The sequence below is a fragment of the Podarcis erhardii genome, assembly GCF_964252035.2.
Source record: "Podarcis erhardii genome assembly, chromosome: 2".
Taxonomy (NCBI): Eukaryota; Metazoa; Chordata; class Lepidosauria; order Squamata; family Lacertidae; genus Podarcis; species Podarcis erhardii.
Genome location: NC_138498.1, coordinates 72,345,628 through 72,362,400, shown reverse-complemented (window position 1 = coordinate 72,362,400; position 16,773 = coordinate 72,345,628). Strand labels below are relative to the sequence as shown.

The 16,773-nt window shown below is 44.2% G+C and overlaps 1 protein-coding gene across 1 annotated transcript in view; it reads left to right on the top strand.

The window, feature by feature from the left end:
• Positions 1-5,637: 5,637 nt before the first annotated feature.
• GNAI2 (G protein subunit alpha i2) overlaps positions 5,638-16,773 on the top strand; it is a 126,141-nt gene continuing 115,005 nt past the window's right edge. Inside the window, exon 1 of the mRNA XM_081851344.1 lies at positions 5,638-5,958. Within this exon, the coding sequence (XP_081707470.1) occupies positions 5,841-5,958 (118 nt within the window). The 5' untranslated portion in view covers positions 5,638-5,840. The remainder of the gene's footprint in view (positions 5,959-16,773) is intronic.

Below are 16,773 nucleotides of genomic sequence, written 5' to 3'. Positions count from 1 at the left end.
CCATTCAAAGTGTTAGGAATCAGAGTGCTTATCTAAAACCCCCAATTTACAAACTACTTGTCTTATTAATACTTATAAACAATACGCAAACAGGACATGGGCAGGTCCCTTGCACAGACGCTGCCAACTACTTGCCCTCTTGATTCCCGCCCACCATGGATGGTGAACTTGGCTGTGGGGTGTTGAATGGGTGTGTCCAGGGCATGGTGAAGATTTATTTGAGTGAGGTGGTGGTGCCTGCCACCTTAAAGGAGGCAGTGGTGCAGCCACAACTGAAGAAAGGAGCCCTGGACCCAGTGGGTTGCAAATACTCCCTTTCTGGGAAGGTGACAGAGAGAGCTGTGGCAGAACCACCGGACATTCCTGGATGAGACTGGATCCATGCCAGTCTGGGTTCAAGACTGTGTTTGGGACTGAATCAGTCTTGGTCACCCTGTTGACAAGGGGAGCATAACCCTACTCCTTCTGCTTGATCTCTCAGCAGCTTTTGGTACCATTAACCATGGTATCCTTCTGGATTGATTCTGTGGAATGGGTGGTGGTTCTGTTCTAGTGTTCTTCACCCCTCCCCCCAGTATAGGGAGCATAATGCTCCCCAATGCTGTTCAGCATCTATATGAACCCATTGAGAATTTGGGAGTAAAATATTATCAGTACTGCTGTTTCTCCTTTACAACTTAGTCAGCGCAAACACCGGACAATAAATTGAGCTTGATTCCTGGTAAAATAGAGGCCTTGTGGGTGATAAGTCAATCTTCCATTTGGATGTTGTTGCCCTCCCTCTGAAGGAGCAATTCTGCAGTCTGGGGGTATTTCTTGACCCATCTCTGTCACTAGAGGCCCAAGTGACCTCTGTAACTATGAGTGCTTTCTCCTAGCATCAACTGGCTGTAACTGTTCCTCCACCACAATAGCCTAACCACATGGGCCCAATTTGCTTGTGGGGAGTTTACATGTATTCCCATTAACCATTCATTCACCCACTTTCTGATGCATTTCCCCATCACTTTCCTAAACAGAAAAGGTCAGGGGTTTTTTTTGTGTGTGTGTGTTTCAAATGGTTTTGTTGTGGTTGGGTAGCAGAACACTTTAATCCACTTTGATTGCACAAACCAAAATTTCAGCTCTGCACTTGAATCCCTCCCACAAAATAGGGGCAATCACCTTCGTCTCTGGGCGATTCTTACCTGTTGAATGTGAGCAAACTTTTGGGCAATCTATCTGCAGCAGTTTTGAATCACTAACAAAATATTTAGCATTAGTGATGAAAACTTCCAATAAGCGATTCTTCCCAGGAAAAAAAGCAGCCTAGTACTCAAATACCGACTTGGCTTGAGGAATCACAGTATTTAGTTTTGTGGCCACTGTTGGCATTCCTTGCAGCTGCAATGAATAAACAGCTTTTTATTATTATTGAGAGCGAGGCTTGGGCTTGTGCCTCGTGAGCAACACACTCCCACACTTGAGGCTAGCTTGAGCTGGTCTGGGCAGCTGCAAACACTGGTACTATAAGCACTGACCTTCTTTTCCACCAATCAAGCCAGAGAAAGATCTGGTATACGTCTGTCAGCGCAGTGATGCATGTAAATAGAGGAAAGCATGCTTGAATTGTCAGGCATGCAGTTGTATGAAATTAAAATTGCTAAGCATGAGCCCAATGGTTGTTTTTTTTTTAGCCAGTTACAGATGTATAAGCCAAGGGTGGGGGACCCTTTTCAATCCACACATTCCCCTCTAGGTGTGGGCCACATGTGACAGTGGTAGGTGGGGCCAGAGTCAAAAGTGGACATGCAAATTTTACTTTTGTACCGTAGGCTAGGGCCCAGGTCATTTAGAGCTTCAATGAGAACTCTGAATTCGGCTCAGAAATTTTATCAGCATCTGTTGCTGCCGCTGAACCAAAATCATTGTCATGGGTTCTCTGAGCCTTGAATCCATCAGAAGCTGAAGAGCTATATTTTGGGTAGTTTCTGGGCCACCTTGAATAGTTGCTCCACAAAAAGCACATTGTGGTAATCTAAACAGTTGCTGAAACAGGTTATCAGGGTATGAATGTCAGTGGTTAAATCCATTTTGGAGAAAACAGGTCCCAGCCAGATTCATGAGCTGAAGCCAGAATAAAGTACTTCTGGGCACAGTGGCTGTCTGGGAATCAGCAAAGCTGAGTCCAGGCTGCAAATCTCATTTTGGGTGCAGGGAGTGCAACCCTTTCTAAAATCACTGTTGACATAGCTGTTCAAGATGCCAACCACAATACCTCTCTAGTATTTGGATTCAGTTTCATTTTTTAATTGTCTTTTAGCCTATTATGATGTATAAGGACCTAAGAAGAGCCTGCTGCATCATGACAGTGGTCCACCTAGTCCAGCATCTTGTTCTCACAGTGGCCCACCAGAAGTCCGAAAACAGGAAATGAGCACACAGCACTCTCCCACTTGCGATTCCCAGCGATTGGCATTTAGGAGCATACTGTCTCTGACAGTGGATATAGGCACTCAATCAAGGAATCACCAGCTTTGTCTTTTTTAAATAAATAAAAAATAAATAAATAAGGTTTTATTTAGTTTCTTTTGTAACATCAATAAAATGAACAATGGCTTTGTCAGTTTTTGATGGACTATTAGAAGAAAAGCTCCTATACTCCAAAATTCCAGACAATTTCATACTTCCTATTTCCTTGACATCTAAAGCAGAACTTTTACATCTTCATTTGTACCCACATTTGGAAATTTTGCACCTCACCAGCCACAGGGTGAGAGCGAGGATGCAAAAGTTCTGCCTCTGACATCACAAAGAGGCGCATGAACAAGGCACTTGCACTTTCCTCTTCCCTCTTCATCTTTTAAGGAAGCCAAGGACACTGAAGAAAACAGTAAAGTTGAGGTCTGTGTGGGGTCATTGCTCCATCGACTTATTGCCCAAACCAATTCTGAGCAAATGTGCTAAAAAAAAGTAAATGCATTCCATCTAATAGTTGGTAGATGTTTACTCTTGGGAGACCCTAAAACCACCACCACAACAACAAAAGGCCAAAAACAGAATTTCAGTGGGGCATCAATTGGACTTCTGACTTCCAGGCAGGAAATGTAAACCTTGAATACCCTCTAAACTTGATGATTTTAAATATGGAAGGCTAGATCCAGAGGTATCTTACACAAGTGAAAAATAACTTTCACTTACTCAAGGCAGCCAATTCCCATCCTTCTTCAGTTCCCTGTACTTCAATTCCATGCTATCCCAGAGGGTATTATCAGGAGCAACTTGGGGCAGCGTCACAGAATGCTGCAGTAGGAAGGAGACATCCAGCGAGGCCCCTTTATACAAGCAGAGTTTCCCTTATACTTCTCTGGATCCAACCCTGAATACTTAAGTGCAAAAGATCCATTGAGAATTCTTCTTCTATTTACATTTCTCTCCCCATTTTTGTCTTTTTAAAGTATGAAATTAGATTGTAAGGGCAGGGACTGCGTATGTCGCCATCCAAAGTGTCATGTATGACACTAGCAATTTATTAATAGTAAAAGGGTTTTTGATTTGTTTTTTACAAACACATGTCTGGCTCTTTTCCCCTTCTCCATCTATTCCTTCCAAGTTCTTGATTTGACCAGCACAGTGCAAGACCAGCCATAGTTCAGGCCTTCTGCCTTATTGCTTTTCTTTAAAAATTTAATACCCTATCGTATCCCTTTAGGCTCAGGATAGCTTACAACGTAAGACCAATGAAGTAACGTAATATTCGTCACTGGAAGGCAATAAAGCACAATCATAATAAAATTACAGCAGTCATAAAACAAAGTAACAACCAGAGCATAAAATCACAGCAACCTATGCCAACGCTTTCAAAGGCTGTGAAACATTTGTGTGTGTGTGGGGGGGGGATGTCTCACTTTGCTGTCCTAAGACCAAAGACAAGTTGTGTATAAATGCCTCAACAAAGAGTAGGTTTTATATTTATGTACTAAATGTATATCCCAACCTTCTTTCAAAGAGCTCAGAGCTCACAATGACCTTGCCCAGTGGGCTAGGCTGAGCGACTGCTGAAAAGGCCTTGCTGCTGTCCACATTAGTTCTTACTTCCTTTACTGCTGAGAATATGAGCAGGGCATCTCCAATGGATTAAAAAGTTTGTGTGAGACAGCATTATTAGCAGAGGGGTTAGAGATATACAAAGCTGATTATATATTTCCAGACCACTAATATTATAGAAGTTTGTTTCAGTAAGTTATTTTGACCATCTTTCCATCCTCCCGTAGCCTTTATCCTTTCTTGCCTCTTGTAGATTTTTCCACAGATCACAGCAGTGCCTGGGCTGAGAGTCTTGCCTAAGTTACGTTCCTGCAGTCTAGCCTGTACACTGGGTGGTCACATGGTTGCTGCTTGTAAACATGATGCAGTGCACATGAAAACATGGCATGACAGAAGCCTAGGATGTATGGCCATGTGGTGAATTTTTACCCATCTTCCTAGTTCCCTAGATTTCTAGAAGGCTGTCAGAAGTATGTTTAGATGCTATATTTGCCATGGGGATTGCCATCCTCTTGCAGAACTACAACCATTTCTGAACCAATTGTTCATTACAACTCACCATGTGATTTCCCCCGATCCTGCCAGAGGTGCCATTTGCAGGCTGCGAAACTCACTACCTGATGGTTACAACTCAGCTAGCAGAATACACCGCATGATAAGGCTGTGGGTTGGGAAACTCACCCCGGGGATGCAGATTTCCATGGTGAATATATATCTCACCCTGGTTTGACACACTGGACTCCTGTACACATATGCCACACAGTAAAAGCCAGAGCACACATTGCAGTCACCCTGCACGTGCAGCCAACAAGGCTTCCCTACTGCACAGCTTCCTTGCCTGTTCTGTTCCCACATCAATTGAGTCTCAACACCACCAGCACATGCGTGCCAGCTTGAGAAGACTAAATTGATGGTGCAGATCCGCACCCACAATAAATGTTCTTGTTCTTGTTGTTTTAAACCAGGAAGGGATGACTCTGACTATGTGGGGAGGCTGCTTTCGGTGGCATCTCTATATACTTTCCGCGTACTCCCCCCCCCCCCCCGTTTCAACAGGCCGTTGGCAGACTTTTACAGCAGCCCCCAGTTCCAGGCTGCCCGAATTCGCAGCCGCTCCGGCGCATACTGCCACGCGTTCCTCTCAATTCTCGTTCAGAGAACGCGGAACGCGCGTCTTGACGCACAAGCCTCCGGCCCTGCTTCGGCTCCTTCCGTTCCCGCCAAACCCGCGCGCGCGGTCCCGCAGCAGCCGCTTCGTCCCCACTGCGCGCCCAGCCCGCTCCTTCGCAAGCTGCCTTCTCGCGCCCAGTCCGGGGCAGAGGCGCGCGCCGCCCTCCGTCTCCCTCCGCCTCCGTCTCCACGCCGCTCGGAGTTGCGCCCCAGCGCCTCTTCCCTCTCTCCACCCCAGCCCCACACTGCTGCGCGTCCGGGGCCGCTGCCCCTCCTCCTCCTCCTCCTCCCTCGGCTCGCTGACGACAAGCCCGCCCGAATTCCCCTCCTCCTCCCCGCCCGAGCCGAGCTGGGGCTGAGCGGAACGGGCCCGCCCCCCGGATCCCCGCCCTCTTCCCCCTCCGCCCCAGCCAGAGGCTGCTCAGAGCCCGCCGCGCCGGCACCCGGAGGGCAACGGAGGAAGCCAGCGAGCAGCACCGCCCTGCCCGACGACGCCTATCCGCCCGCGCGGGGCAGCGACCCCCGGCCCCACCCCCTCGGTTGCCAGCTCCCCTCCGCTCCAAGCCCAGGCAGCCCGGGCTCCGCTCGCGTTTGCTCGCTCTACCCGACAGTCTCTCCGCGGCCGGCACGAGCCCAGCGGCGCCATGGGCTGCACCGTGAGCGCCGAGGACAAAGCGGCCGCCGAGCGCTCCAAGATGATCGACAAGAACCTCCGCGAGGACGGCGAGAAAGCGGCGCGGGAGGTGAAGCTGCTCCTCCTCGGTGAGAGCCGCGCCGTCGTGTCCCTCCCCCCCTCCCTCCCTCCCCCTTTCTTCTCGTGCCCCGGGGATGCGGGGCCCCCTCCCCCCAATGCGCCGCCTTGCAGCCCAGCCTTCGAAGGCTTACTCGGAAGGAAGCCTCTCGGAGTTCGACGGCGCTTACTCCCAAGTAAACGGGCGGAGCGCCGCCGCTTTAGAAGAAGCGCCCACCCGTCTAGGTCCGCCGACTCCCCCCGCTCAGTCCCCCCCCCCCGCGCATTGCGCCCCCTGCCTTTTCCCTTGGACTTGAGGGACTTTCCAGGACCCTCCTCTCCGAATTTCGCCGTGGCTTCTGAACCCGCCGCCCCCTTTCTATCTCTCTCTGCGGGCGCCGCCCCACCCCTGGCCCTGCCCGAGCCCCGCTCCTTTTCGCCGAACTCCGAAGCCACTCGTTCCGCTCCTGAGCTCCTTCAGCGGCAAATGGGGATCGGCAGCGCTCTCCTCGGGACCCCCCCTTCTTTTCCAAAAGCCATGTAACGTGGCTCAGTGGAACATACAGTTTCCTCACCCTCTAGGAACTGTAAGGGCTGTGCCCTCGAATCAGCACTGCAATTCCTGTAAAATACGTTGTCACTAAGACTTCCTCTTCTCTCCCCCCCCCTTCCTATCCTACTTGCTTTTCCAAATTTAGCATAGGAGTCCTCAGTTGCTTATTTCTTCACAGTAGCTGGCCTTTCTGATTATCTCCCCAAAGTCCACATGCTGTGATGCCCCTGCGTTTTCAAGTCCTCACAATGGTTGTCTTGATACTCTGTCGGTGGCCGACCCCCACTTTCTGCTCCCTGCCAGCCCTGGTGGTGTTAGGAAAGAATAATCTAAACTGCAAATAAGTAGAGAATGCTTACAGAGAGAGCAGGCAGTTGTCCCAGTAGGAAATGGAAGGGTGGTCTCTGTTCATTTTTAGATGGTGAATCTCCTTTGTCATTCTGCTCTGTAAAAAAAAATTAAAGATGTGTTTCTCCCTCTTCAGTGGTTAAGATGGTTTGAACATTTCTCTGTGTCTTTAGTTTCCTTCAGTGCCTAGGGCCGCTTCGTCTATGAAACTTTGCTCTTGCATGCTTTTTCTTCTTTTTTCTTTTTTGGGAGTTGATCACTGTGCAAGCTTGGAGAAGTAAAACCAAAGTAAAAGATTCATATGTGGACTCTTAGCGTGCTTCTGGGTGATTCTTCACATGAACAATATTTTGTGCATAATATTTTCATATGCTATACAACATCTAAAATTTAGGAGCTCTCTGGACTCGTTTACTGTATTTTCATGCATGAAAGTAGCTGTGGGTTATTTGTATGTTTAGGTTTGAGCAGTTAGCCTGGAAACACAAAAGGAGTGATTGTTTGAACTTACTTTGTCATATGGATCAACGTCTTCAATGTCATTTTATTTTCTGCTGCGATCTTACGACGGGGAATCATTTGAAAAAGGAGGGAGTAATGTACATGACATGAACTGACATGTTGAGTGTATCTGAAGAAGTGTGCATGCACACGAAAGCTCATACCAAGAACTGACTTAGTTGGTCTTTAAGGTGCTACTGGAAGGAATTTGTTTTGTTTTGACTATGGCAGACCAACACTGCTAACTATCTGTAACTGACATGTTGAGTGTTTTCATTTTCTAGTTCTCACACCAGTCCAAGCGATGTGTATTGCTGTTTCTAAAACACTTTTCTGTTCTGTTCAATGATGTCTGTGGTTTTTAGCAACGTTTCAGTCCAGAATGAAAAGTTCTTTTCTCCTGGAACCTTCAGACAGGATTTTGTAAAGCAACTAATTAATCTTCTGGCACCACAGCTCTTTGTCTCCTGACTTTCGAGAGTAAAAGGAGATTTTGAGTCTCCTAAACAACTTTCCATTGTCTCCTTTGTGTAATATTTCCAAAGAGTGTGAACTGTAGACCACTCCTATACATGTTCACCCAGGGGTAAATTCTGCCTAAGTCAGTGGGATGTACTTCCAGGCAAGTGTTGCAGCCCTAAGATGCAATCTTATACACACTTAGCTGGGAGTAAGCCCCACTGAACTTACTAAGCTTACTTCTGAGTAGAGGTGTAGCTGTCTGTGGACAAATTTGACTGGGCTTAACCGTCCAGGGGTCCTTTACCTTTTACCTTAGAGGTGTATTTGACTGCATTGTTAGTTCTTAAACCCTCAAATTGTGTTCTATAGTGAGTTCCTGGCAGCTGGGACAGTCTGTTATGGTGGTTAACCCAAAAATACAGGAAGTAAAAGATTGCTGCTGGCAGCTTAACAGAAGTTGACTAAAATGAAAGCCATTTTTTTCAGGAGGGTAAAATGGGGAACAAGACAAGAGAGTTATCACGAAACAATGAAAGGAAGACATCTCTTTCTGTTTAGGCAAACACAAAGCAGCAGGAATAAGTTTAGTGCCTTCAGCATCTAGCAACACAGAGCTTGAAAAGCAAACCAGGCAACCCAATCTCAAGCCCATTTATTTGGCAGAGAGTCCATTTTATTTCAGTGAAACTTATTTCCAGGTAAGCACACATAGGACCACTGTCTATTTTAAATTATTATTTATTGTTGCATTTATATCAGGGGATCTCAAGGTAGCACACATTGTTCTCCCCATCTCCATTTTAGCAGCACAACAATCCTGTAATGTAGGTGAGGCTGAAAGACAGCGACTGGCCTAAGGTCACCCATGAGCTTCATGGCTGAGACAGGATTTGAATCTTGGGTCTCAGTTCCTAGTTTAGCACTCTAATCACTGTACCATACTAGCTCCAAAGGTTCTTGCCCCTTTTGAAACTATGCATTAGTAATGCTCAATATGATTGCTTGATTAGTACCTGAGAGCTGCAGCAGTTTTTATCTCCCATTTTACAAATGGTGCTGAGGCCATTGGTTGATTATGGTTTGCTCAGGATTGCAGCTGCACTTAGAAATGACTGTGCTTGTTCTCTCCCCCCCCCCCCCGCTGTGAAACAGGACATTCATTATGAGAGATGGTTGCTAATCTAGTATAAACTACTTCATTGTGCAAGTTGATGAACAAAATTGCCTCTGAATAGTATGATAAATCCCTGTGGCAGTGATCTAGATTGTAGGATTTCTTAATAGTTTTCAGGCTTAGAGTTTGTAATGAGGCTAATGTGGATAAACACCCAAAGCAGTTCCATTGAATTTTGTTGGCAGAATCTGTAGAATAGATTACGGGGTTTGGGTCTGTGAGTAGAGGGCAAGTCTGGTCTCCAATCTCTATTTAACCTTTGCATTTTCCTTTCTTTAAAACAAAGAAGGCAATAGCATGTAAATCTTGGCATTCCATGTCATGTATTTAAACAAAAAATGAAAAAGGAAAAAAATCCCCCACCTTGTAGCAGTGAATTAGCTGTGCTACTTAGAAGATTTGGGGAAACCAAATATTATTTGTTGGTCTGTGTGTCATTTAAATATAGCATGCAAATCCACAATAAACCTCTTTGGGTTTGTCCACACTAGAACAAAATTTGGATTTGCACATGCCTTTTCCCCATTAATGTAGGTGCATCCACATTAACTCCTCCTCATCCCAGTGTTGTCTCAGGTCTGTTCAACCTGGCAACCTGTTTGCAGATGATGCAGCCTTGACAGCGCACTCCAAGGAAGCTGTACGGAGACTCATCAGCTGTTTTGCCCAAGCTTGCATGGAGTTCGGCCTCACCATCAGCCAGATGAAGACCAACACCCTGGGTCAGGATGCCACCAGCACTCCACATACCAGCATTGGCGGCCACATGCTTGAAGTGGTTGACAGTTTTGTCCACGTGGACTCCATCGTAACTAGCAACCTTTCCATCAACACTGAGCTGGACAAACGTATTGTCAAGGCAGCTACAGTAGTGGCTTGCCTCTCCAAAAGGGTATGGGAGAATGTGATGTTAATGACCAATACCAAGATGAAGGTCTGACAGGCTTGTTGTATGTGGAGCATACTGATTTTTTGGAAGTGAGTCGTGGGCAACTTGCACCCGCCAGGGATGATGCCGCAATATCTTTCATATCTGTTGTGTCAGGAAGATTTTGGGCATCACATGGCAGGACAGAGTCTCAAACAAAGATGTGCTCTTCCAAGCCCACATTCCTAGCATGTCTGCACTTCCGTCTCAGCGACATCTACACTGGCTTGGGTCATGTACACAGAATGTAAGATGGCAGGATCCCCAAGAACATGCTGGCTTCAGGCACCAGGCCCTTTGGCAGAGCAACTATGCATTACAAAGATGTCTGCAAACATGACATGAAGATTTGCAACATTAACCTTGCCGTATGGGAATCCCTTGCAGATGATTCCAGTGACCAGAAGAGGAATGACCGCTGGGAGGAGTGCAGAGAGAAGAAACAGCAAAACCGAATACTTAAATCTGTCCCAGCTACAATACAACATGTCTCTCCTGTATGATCTCTCAAACCACAGTAATCATTGTAACGCTTCAATGGTTTGACTTTTACCCCCGATGATGTACTCTTCGACTGTCTCTCCAGACAGATAAATGCCAAAATTTCCAATTCTTGGAAAGTTCAAAACAGCCAGGATTGTAAAATCCCACTTTGGAGGAGGAGGAAGGTCTGGAACAACACTGGGATGAGGAGGGTGTCATGTGGATTCCCATACATTAATGGAGATAAAGGCAGGTGACAATCCACATTTTGCTTTGGTAGGGACAAAGGCAGTAATTTGTTCACTTGCAAGGGTTAAATATTGTTGTCCTCAAAGACTTTTGTCACCTTATCTTTGGATTGCCACATTTTGTCATTTTTTTTAAAAAAATATTTTTTATTAAGGATTTTCTTGTTTTACAGAAGTGTAGTGCCTCGTATTTTTTTTCCCTTCTTCTTCTTCCATGTAATGTTTTTACAAATCCGTTTCATTTGTTGAGGCATTAGGGGGAGAAGAAAACAGAAAGAAAAAAGAAAGGGGGGGTGGGGAGAGGGAGGATGGATGGGGGTGGGGTCGGGTGGCGGTGTTTCTATTATGTTTAATGTATGTAGAGTTTGGTGTCAGCGTTGCTTGTGTCATTCACTTGTGTCACATTTTGTCATTTAGGTAACAGGCATGCAATTTTACACAAGTCCCACTGAGTTGCATGAATCTTACCCCCCAAATAAGTGGGAATAGAATTGGAGTCTGTATGTTCAATTTAATGGTTCAACTTAACCATTAGACTGAAGCTCATATAACAGTACTTTTTGAAAAGTGCACAGCACTTCAAAAAAGTTGATGGGCATTGTTCTCTCATTAGAAAAGTAAAATGGTGTTGAATCCCTGATTTATTAATAGCCTATTTTTATGCTAAGGCATAACTGGGTAATTGTTGAGATTAACTTGAAATGGTTGTGGGGGGGGGCGGCAGGGGGAGAGGCTGTAATTCACGGAGAACAGTGGCAAATGATTCAGTCATGCAAGACTCCATGCTGCCTGGATACTAATTGCGCACTTAATGTTAAAACAAAAACCCTGGGATTGCTTGTTAATTTCAAGTCATTACAAGAAAGCGCAGGAAATATGGCAAGTAAATTTTTTAAAATAGACTTTTAAAACAGCAGCAACAGGGAAGCCGCTAAAGCCTTTGTCATGACTGGAGTGGTGCTCCATTAGTCTGTTTATCAGAACGTCCTTGTTACGAGGCTGGCTTTCTCTGCTGAAAATGATAATTCTGCTCAGCTTTCAAAGCAGCTTTCCAACCAGAACAAAACCATCCAATGAAACCAGAAGCAAATACTAACAGTGACTTCTCCAACCCGGGCATTTGGACCACAGCACTGAAGCTTATGAGAGTTGTCCTAAACATCTGGAGGGCACCAGGTTGGGGGCCTAACCTTTCACTGTTTACAGCAGCACACTGCACAGCAAATGGCCAGAGCCCAAAGACTACTGTAGCTCATCAAAGCAGGAGCTTGGTGGACTTCTTCAGGAAACAGGTTCCACAAGAGGAGGGTGGGCTTGTTGGTAAGATAGCAGCAGCCTGCGATCATAATACAGTGGTATCTCGGGTTACATACGCTTCAGGTTACATACACTTCAGGTTATAGACTCCACTAACCCAGAAATAGTACCTAGGGTTAAGAACTTTGCTTCAGGATGAGAACAAAAATCGTGGTCCTGCGGTGAGGCAGCAGCGGGAGGACCCATTAGCTAAAGTGGTGCTTCAGGTTAAGAACAGTTTCAAGTTAAGAACGGACCTCTGGAACGAATTAAGTACTTTACCCGAGGTACCACTGTACATACATAATGGAAGGTTTATATCAGGTATGCCTGAAGAAGTAGACATAACCTATGGCTATTATTATTTTTAACAAAAGCTAGTGGGAGTGGGTAGTGGAACTACTCTAGCTCAGAGTTTCCCAAACTTGGATCTCTAGCTGTTTCTGGTCTACAGTTCCCATCATCCCTGACCATTGGTTCTGCTAGCTAGCAGTGATGAGGGTTGTAGTCAAACAACATCTGGAGACCCAAGTTTGGAAAACTCTGCTCTAGTGGAAGATGAGCATCAGCCAGTGATCAGCATCATCAAATGTGAGCCTTCAAACAAAATATTGAAGTTTCTTAGGGTGGAGGGAAGTTTTGCTTTTTATATATACAAAGTAATCGGGTTTCTGGGCAGAGGACGGCAGTAGCTTGCTCAGCCCAAGTATTATTTTTCCCTGTCAATGCACCTTGACTGCTTTCAGGAAAGTAGCTGAAGTATTCAGATACTTGACTACAGCTTTAGTTCCTTATTATCATGCTGGGAACTTTGTTTGTGGTGTTGCTTCAGAGGTGTTCTCAGCATATCCTCTTTCATATTAAAACTTTCCGATTTCTGCTCCTCATGCATATTCAGCAGTCTTTTGAAAGGCTCTTATTGTCTTGATTTTTGCTGTTCTCAGACACGTAGGGGCCCTTGTGCTGCTAAGTAACCAACGTGTGATTTAAACCTCCCATTTCAGGACACTTTCTGCTCATCTGGTTTTAAACTATTTTTTAAAACAACAACAACAACGCTTCCATTTTTTACTTTGCATTATGTAGAATTCAGGCTTGTTCGTTATTAAACATATATGAAATTTATTAGTTTTGTAATAATCAATTCCAGCAGGGCCATATGTTAATATCCCCAAACTATTGCGGCTCAATAAATCAAACATTGTCTATTCAAATCGCCCACCTCCAGAATCTGGGGGAATATTGAAATTACCCATTTTTTTAAAAAAGGAACACAATGTACAGTAGAATGCTTCCGTTATAAATTACCCCCCTCAATGATGCTGTGTTGGTGTGAAACTTTCCAGCTCTGTTCTGATAGCCTTAAGAAGATGTGTAGAACTGCTGAAGGATGTAATCTTTAAAGCACTTACTTCAAAGTAGTCACCTTGACTTCAGTGCAGTGACTCGTAATAAGTGGGTTGAGAATTGTGACCTTACAAGATAAAAATAACCAATGTCAAGGGGTTGTGGTTTTTTTTGTTTTTTTTGCCACATCAGAAATTCCTCTCCTGTCTTTCCCCCTCTGTTATTTATAATGTATGTTTGAAACAAAGAAAAGTGTCTATGAATGTCCTGGACCATGAAGCCTGTAGAAGGTTTTTTGCAAACAGCATTTCATAGTAGAAATTTCCTTTCCGTACTTGCTTCTTTCCCTTTGTGGCTTTTGTGTCTGAGCTCTTTTAATTTGGCTTGCCTCTTGGGGGTGAGTAAACAGCTTTTAAAAAATAATTGGCTTAGCCATTTCTGATGTGCTTGGTATGCTTCTATCTCTTGAGGACCCAAGATTTTTATATTGAAAAGAAAAATCTTGAATTCTGCTTAGCAGCCAAAAGAAAAACTACTGATGAGATGGGGAAGGCAAATGCACCGAGTATTCATTTTACTTAAGTTTTTCTTTCCAGATTCATGGAAATCATTTTTCTGGCAACAAACAATGTAGAATCATTTCGGCCAAATTAATTTCTTGGATTGTAATTGAAGTAGTCTTGTGATGGTAGAGGATTTGGCAACTTGTTAGATTTATATGTTCTTTTGCAATGCAAAGTGAGCAGCTCTCCAGATTTCTTTTCTCTCTCTCTCTCTGTGTATATATATTTATTCCCTGAAACCATCACCCAAAAGATATAGATCAGGCATAGGCAAACTCGGCCCTCCAGATGTTTTGGGACTACAGTTCCCATCATCCCTGACCACTGGTCCTGTTAGCTAGGGATGATGGGAGTTGTAGTCCCAAAAACATCTGGAGGGCCGAGTTTTCCTATGCCTGATATAGATATTATTGAAATGGGCTTTAAGGAGCAAAGTATTGAACAAAACTGGTGTTGGAATTGTAAGTACATGAAGGTCCCACTATAGGAATGCTTGTCATCCAAAATCTCAGTTATGTGAACATAAACAATTATACCCAAATCTCACTACGCAAATGGCTGATTCAGATATCCAAACAGCCAGAGTTTGTCCACATCTTTACTTGTTTGTGTTTTGTTGGTCAGCTGCAACCATTTTGGACAGAAACCATGGAGTGAGGGAGAAAAAATTGGACAAATTGGAACAGGAGAGATCAAGCAAAGCAGTTTTTCCTTTGTCTTTTGCTGGTTGACTGCAGCAGTTTCAGGCAGAAACAATGGAAGGAAGGGTGGAGAGTGGGAGGGAAGAAAGGAGAGAGATGGGAGAAATCATGGATTAGAAGTTTCCCCATAGGAAGTAATGGAAATCGTCAGCTCGTTATGAGAACACTTGCCTAGCATTGTGTTAAAAAAGCAGGACCTGTATGTACAGAGGCTAGGTTCCGGTGTACCACAAGGATGAACCACAGCAAGCTTCAGGGACATGTATTCTGCCTCCCTTCTGTGGTTGTGAGACTGGAATCTTCCATTTTCATTTTAGGTTTGCCACGGTTTAGTGTTACTGTACATCTGAGCCCTAAACTGGTTGATTTTATTTTTATTTTTGAAACAAAGCAGTTTCATAAACTATGGTTTCAGTTTGGGTTTTTCCTCTAGCTAAGGCATTCTGCTTAGGTTCATTTAATCTAAAACAGAAAAACTTCCAAATTTCTCATGGCCACAACAGATCAGGGGTGGAGATTTGAGTATAAGCATAGCCACACACTCTGTCACACATACATTTCATATAAATAGGTGCTGCCAGTCTCTGCCTTGTTGGTGTTCCTGGAACATCAAACCACAACTTGAGTTTTTCTGAGAGGGTCTGTAGTAATTTTGTGTGCATGATTTTAAGTGGTTGACGCGGTATTGACATGATCAAGTTCAATGATATATTAATAGTTTTCCCCAAAAGGAATATTATTGTTAAGACTTGTCAGTTATTGATTTATGCACTTTCTTAGTTATGCAAGTTTTTTTTAGAAACTAGGTAGGTCTGTAGCATTTTATTGTCAGTTGAAACATTTCAATTGACGAAAAAGGTGTCTTGTTTAATTGGACACTGACTTTAAAATGTGTTAAATTATTTTTTAATATTCATGAAAACTGTAGATGTGTTGAAGGGGAATACCTCTTCTAAGACGATTCTTGCTTCATTATCTAAAACCAAAGATGCTAATTCTAATTTTTTTTTTATTATAATTATTGTTTTCCCCCCCATTATGGAGATCTATCAAGTAAAACTCCTATGACTAAATTTTTAAGGTTTAGTAAAACATGATTCTTACTAGCTATGCAAATATTAATGAGACGGTTATTGCATTTAGTCTGCTTCCAGATATATACATGATTCTTAGTTGCCACTAAAATAGGATATTAGTAAGCACCTATGGACCTTTCTCATAAAGACCTAATCTTTTAGGCTACAACCCTATACACACTTCCTTGGGAGAAAGTCCCATTGAGCTTAGCAGAACGTTATTCTGAATAGGCATACATAGGAGCGCAAACTGCTAAGAACACAAGAGCAGTCCTGCTATATCAGATCAGTGGCATATATGGTCTAGCATCATCTTCTCACAGTGGCCAGCTAGATGACTGTGGGAAACCGGCAGCAGGACCTGAGAACAAGAGCTCTCTCCTCTCCCCATGGATTCAGGCAACTGGTATTGAGGATACTGCATCCAACCACGGAGGTCAGAGCATAGCCATTAGGGTTAATAGCTGTTGAGAGCCTTACACTCCATGAATTTGTCTAATCCTCTTTTAAAGCCATCCAAGTGGGGGCCATTGCTGCTTTCTGTGGCAGCAAGTCCCATAGTTTGTAATCTGCATACATATCGATCAGACATTCTTAGAAGCTATACAGTGGTACCTCGGGTTACATATGCTTCAGGTTACATATGCTTCAGGTTACAGACTCCTCTAACCCAGAAATAGTACCTCGGGTTAAGAACTTTTCTTCAGGCTGAGAACAGAAATCGTGCTCTGGTGGTGCGGCAGCAGCAGGAGGCCCCATTAGCTAAAGTGGTGCTAACAGTTTCAGGTTAAGAACAGACCTCCAGAATGAATTAAGTACTTAACCCGAGGTACCACTGTATAGCTATTTTTCTACTGCCTCAGATCTGTTGCAAATAATAGAGCATGTAATTATCTATGTGATCCTCCAACTTCCTCAAGCACTTACAGGTTTTGCGCATTGGTTTACTAGAAAGGTTTTCCTGTTGACCATGGTATCCGTCTAAGCAATCTCTCTCCCTACCCCATTTCTGAAAGTTTTGTTTTAGAAGATCAATTCTTTTTCGGGGTGTGTGTGTGGGGTATGGGACCTTTCCTCGTGTGAAGCAAATACATGTTGACTGCAGCACAGCTATCTTGAGCAGCTGCTTATTGCTTGGTGGAGTCTGTTCCAAAGAAAATAATCAAG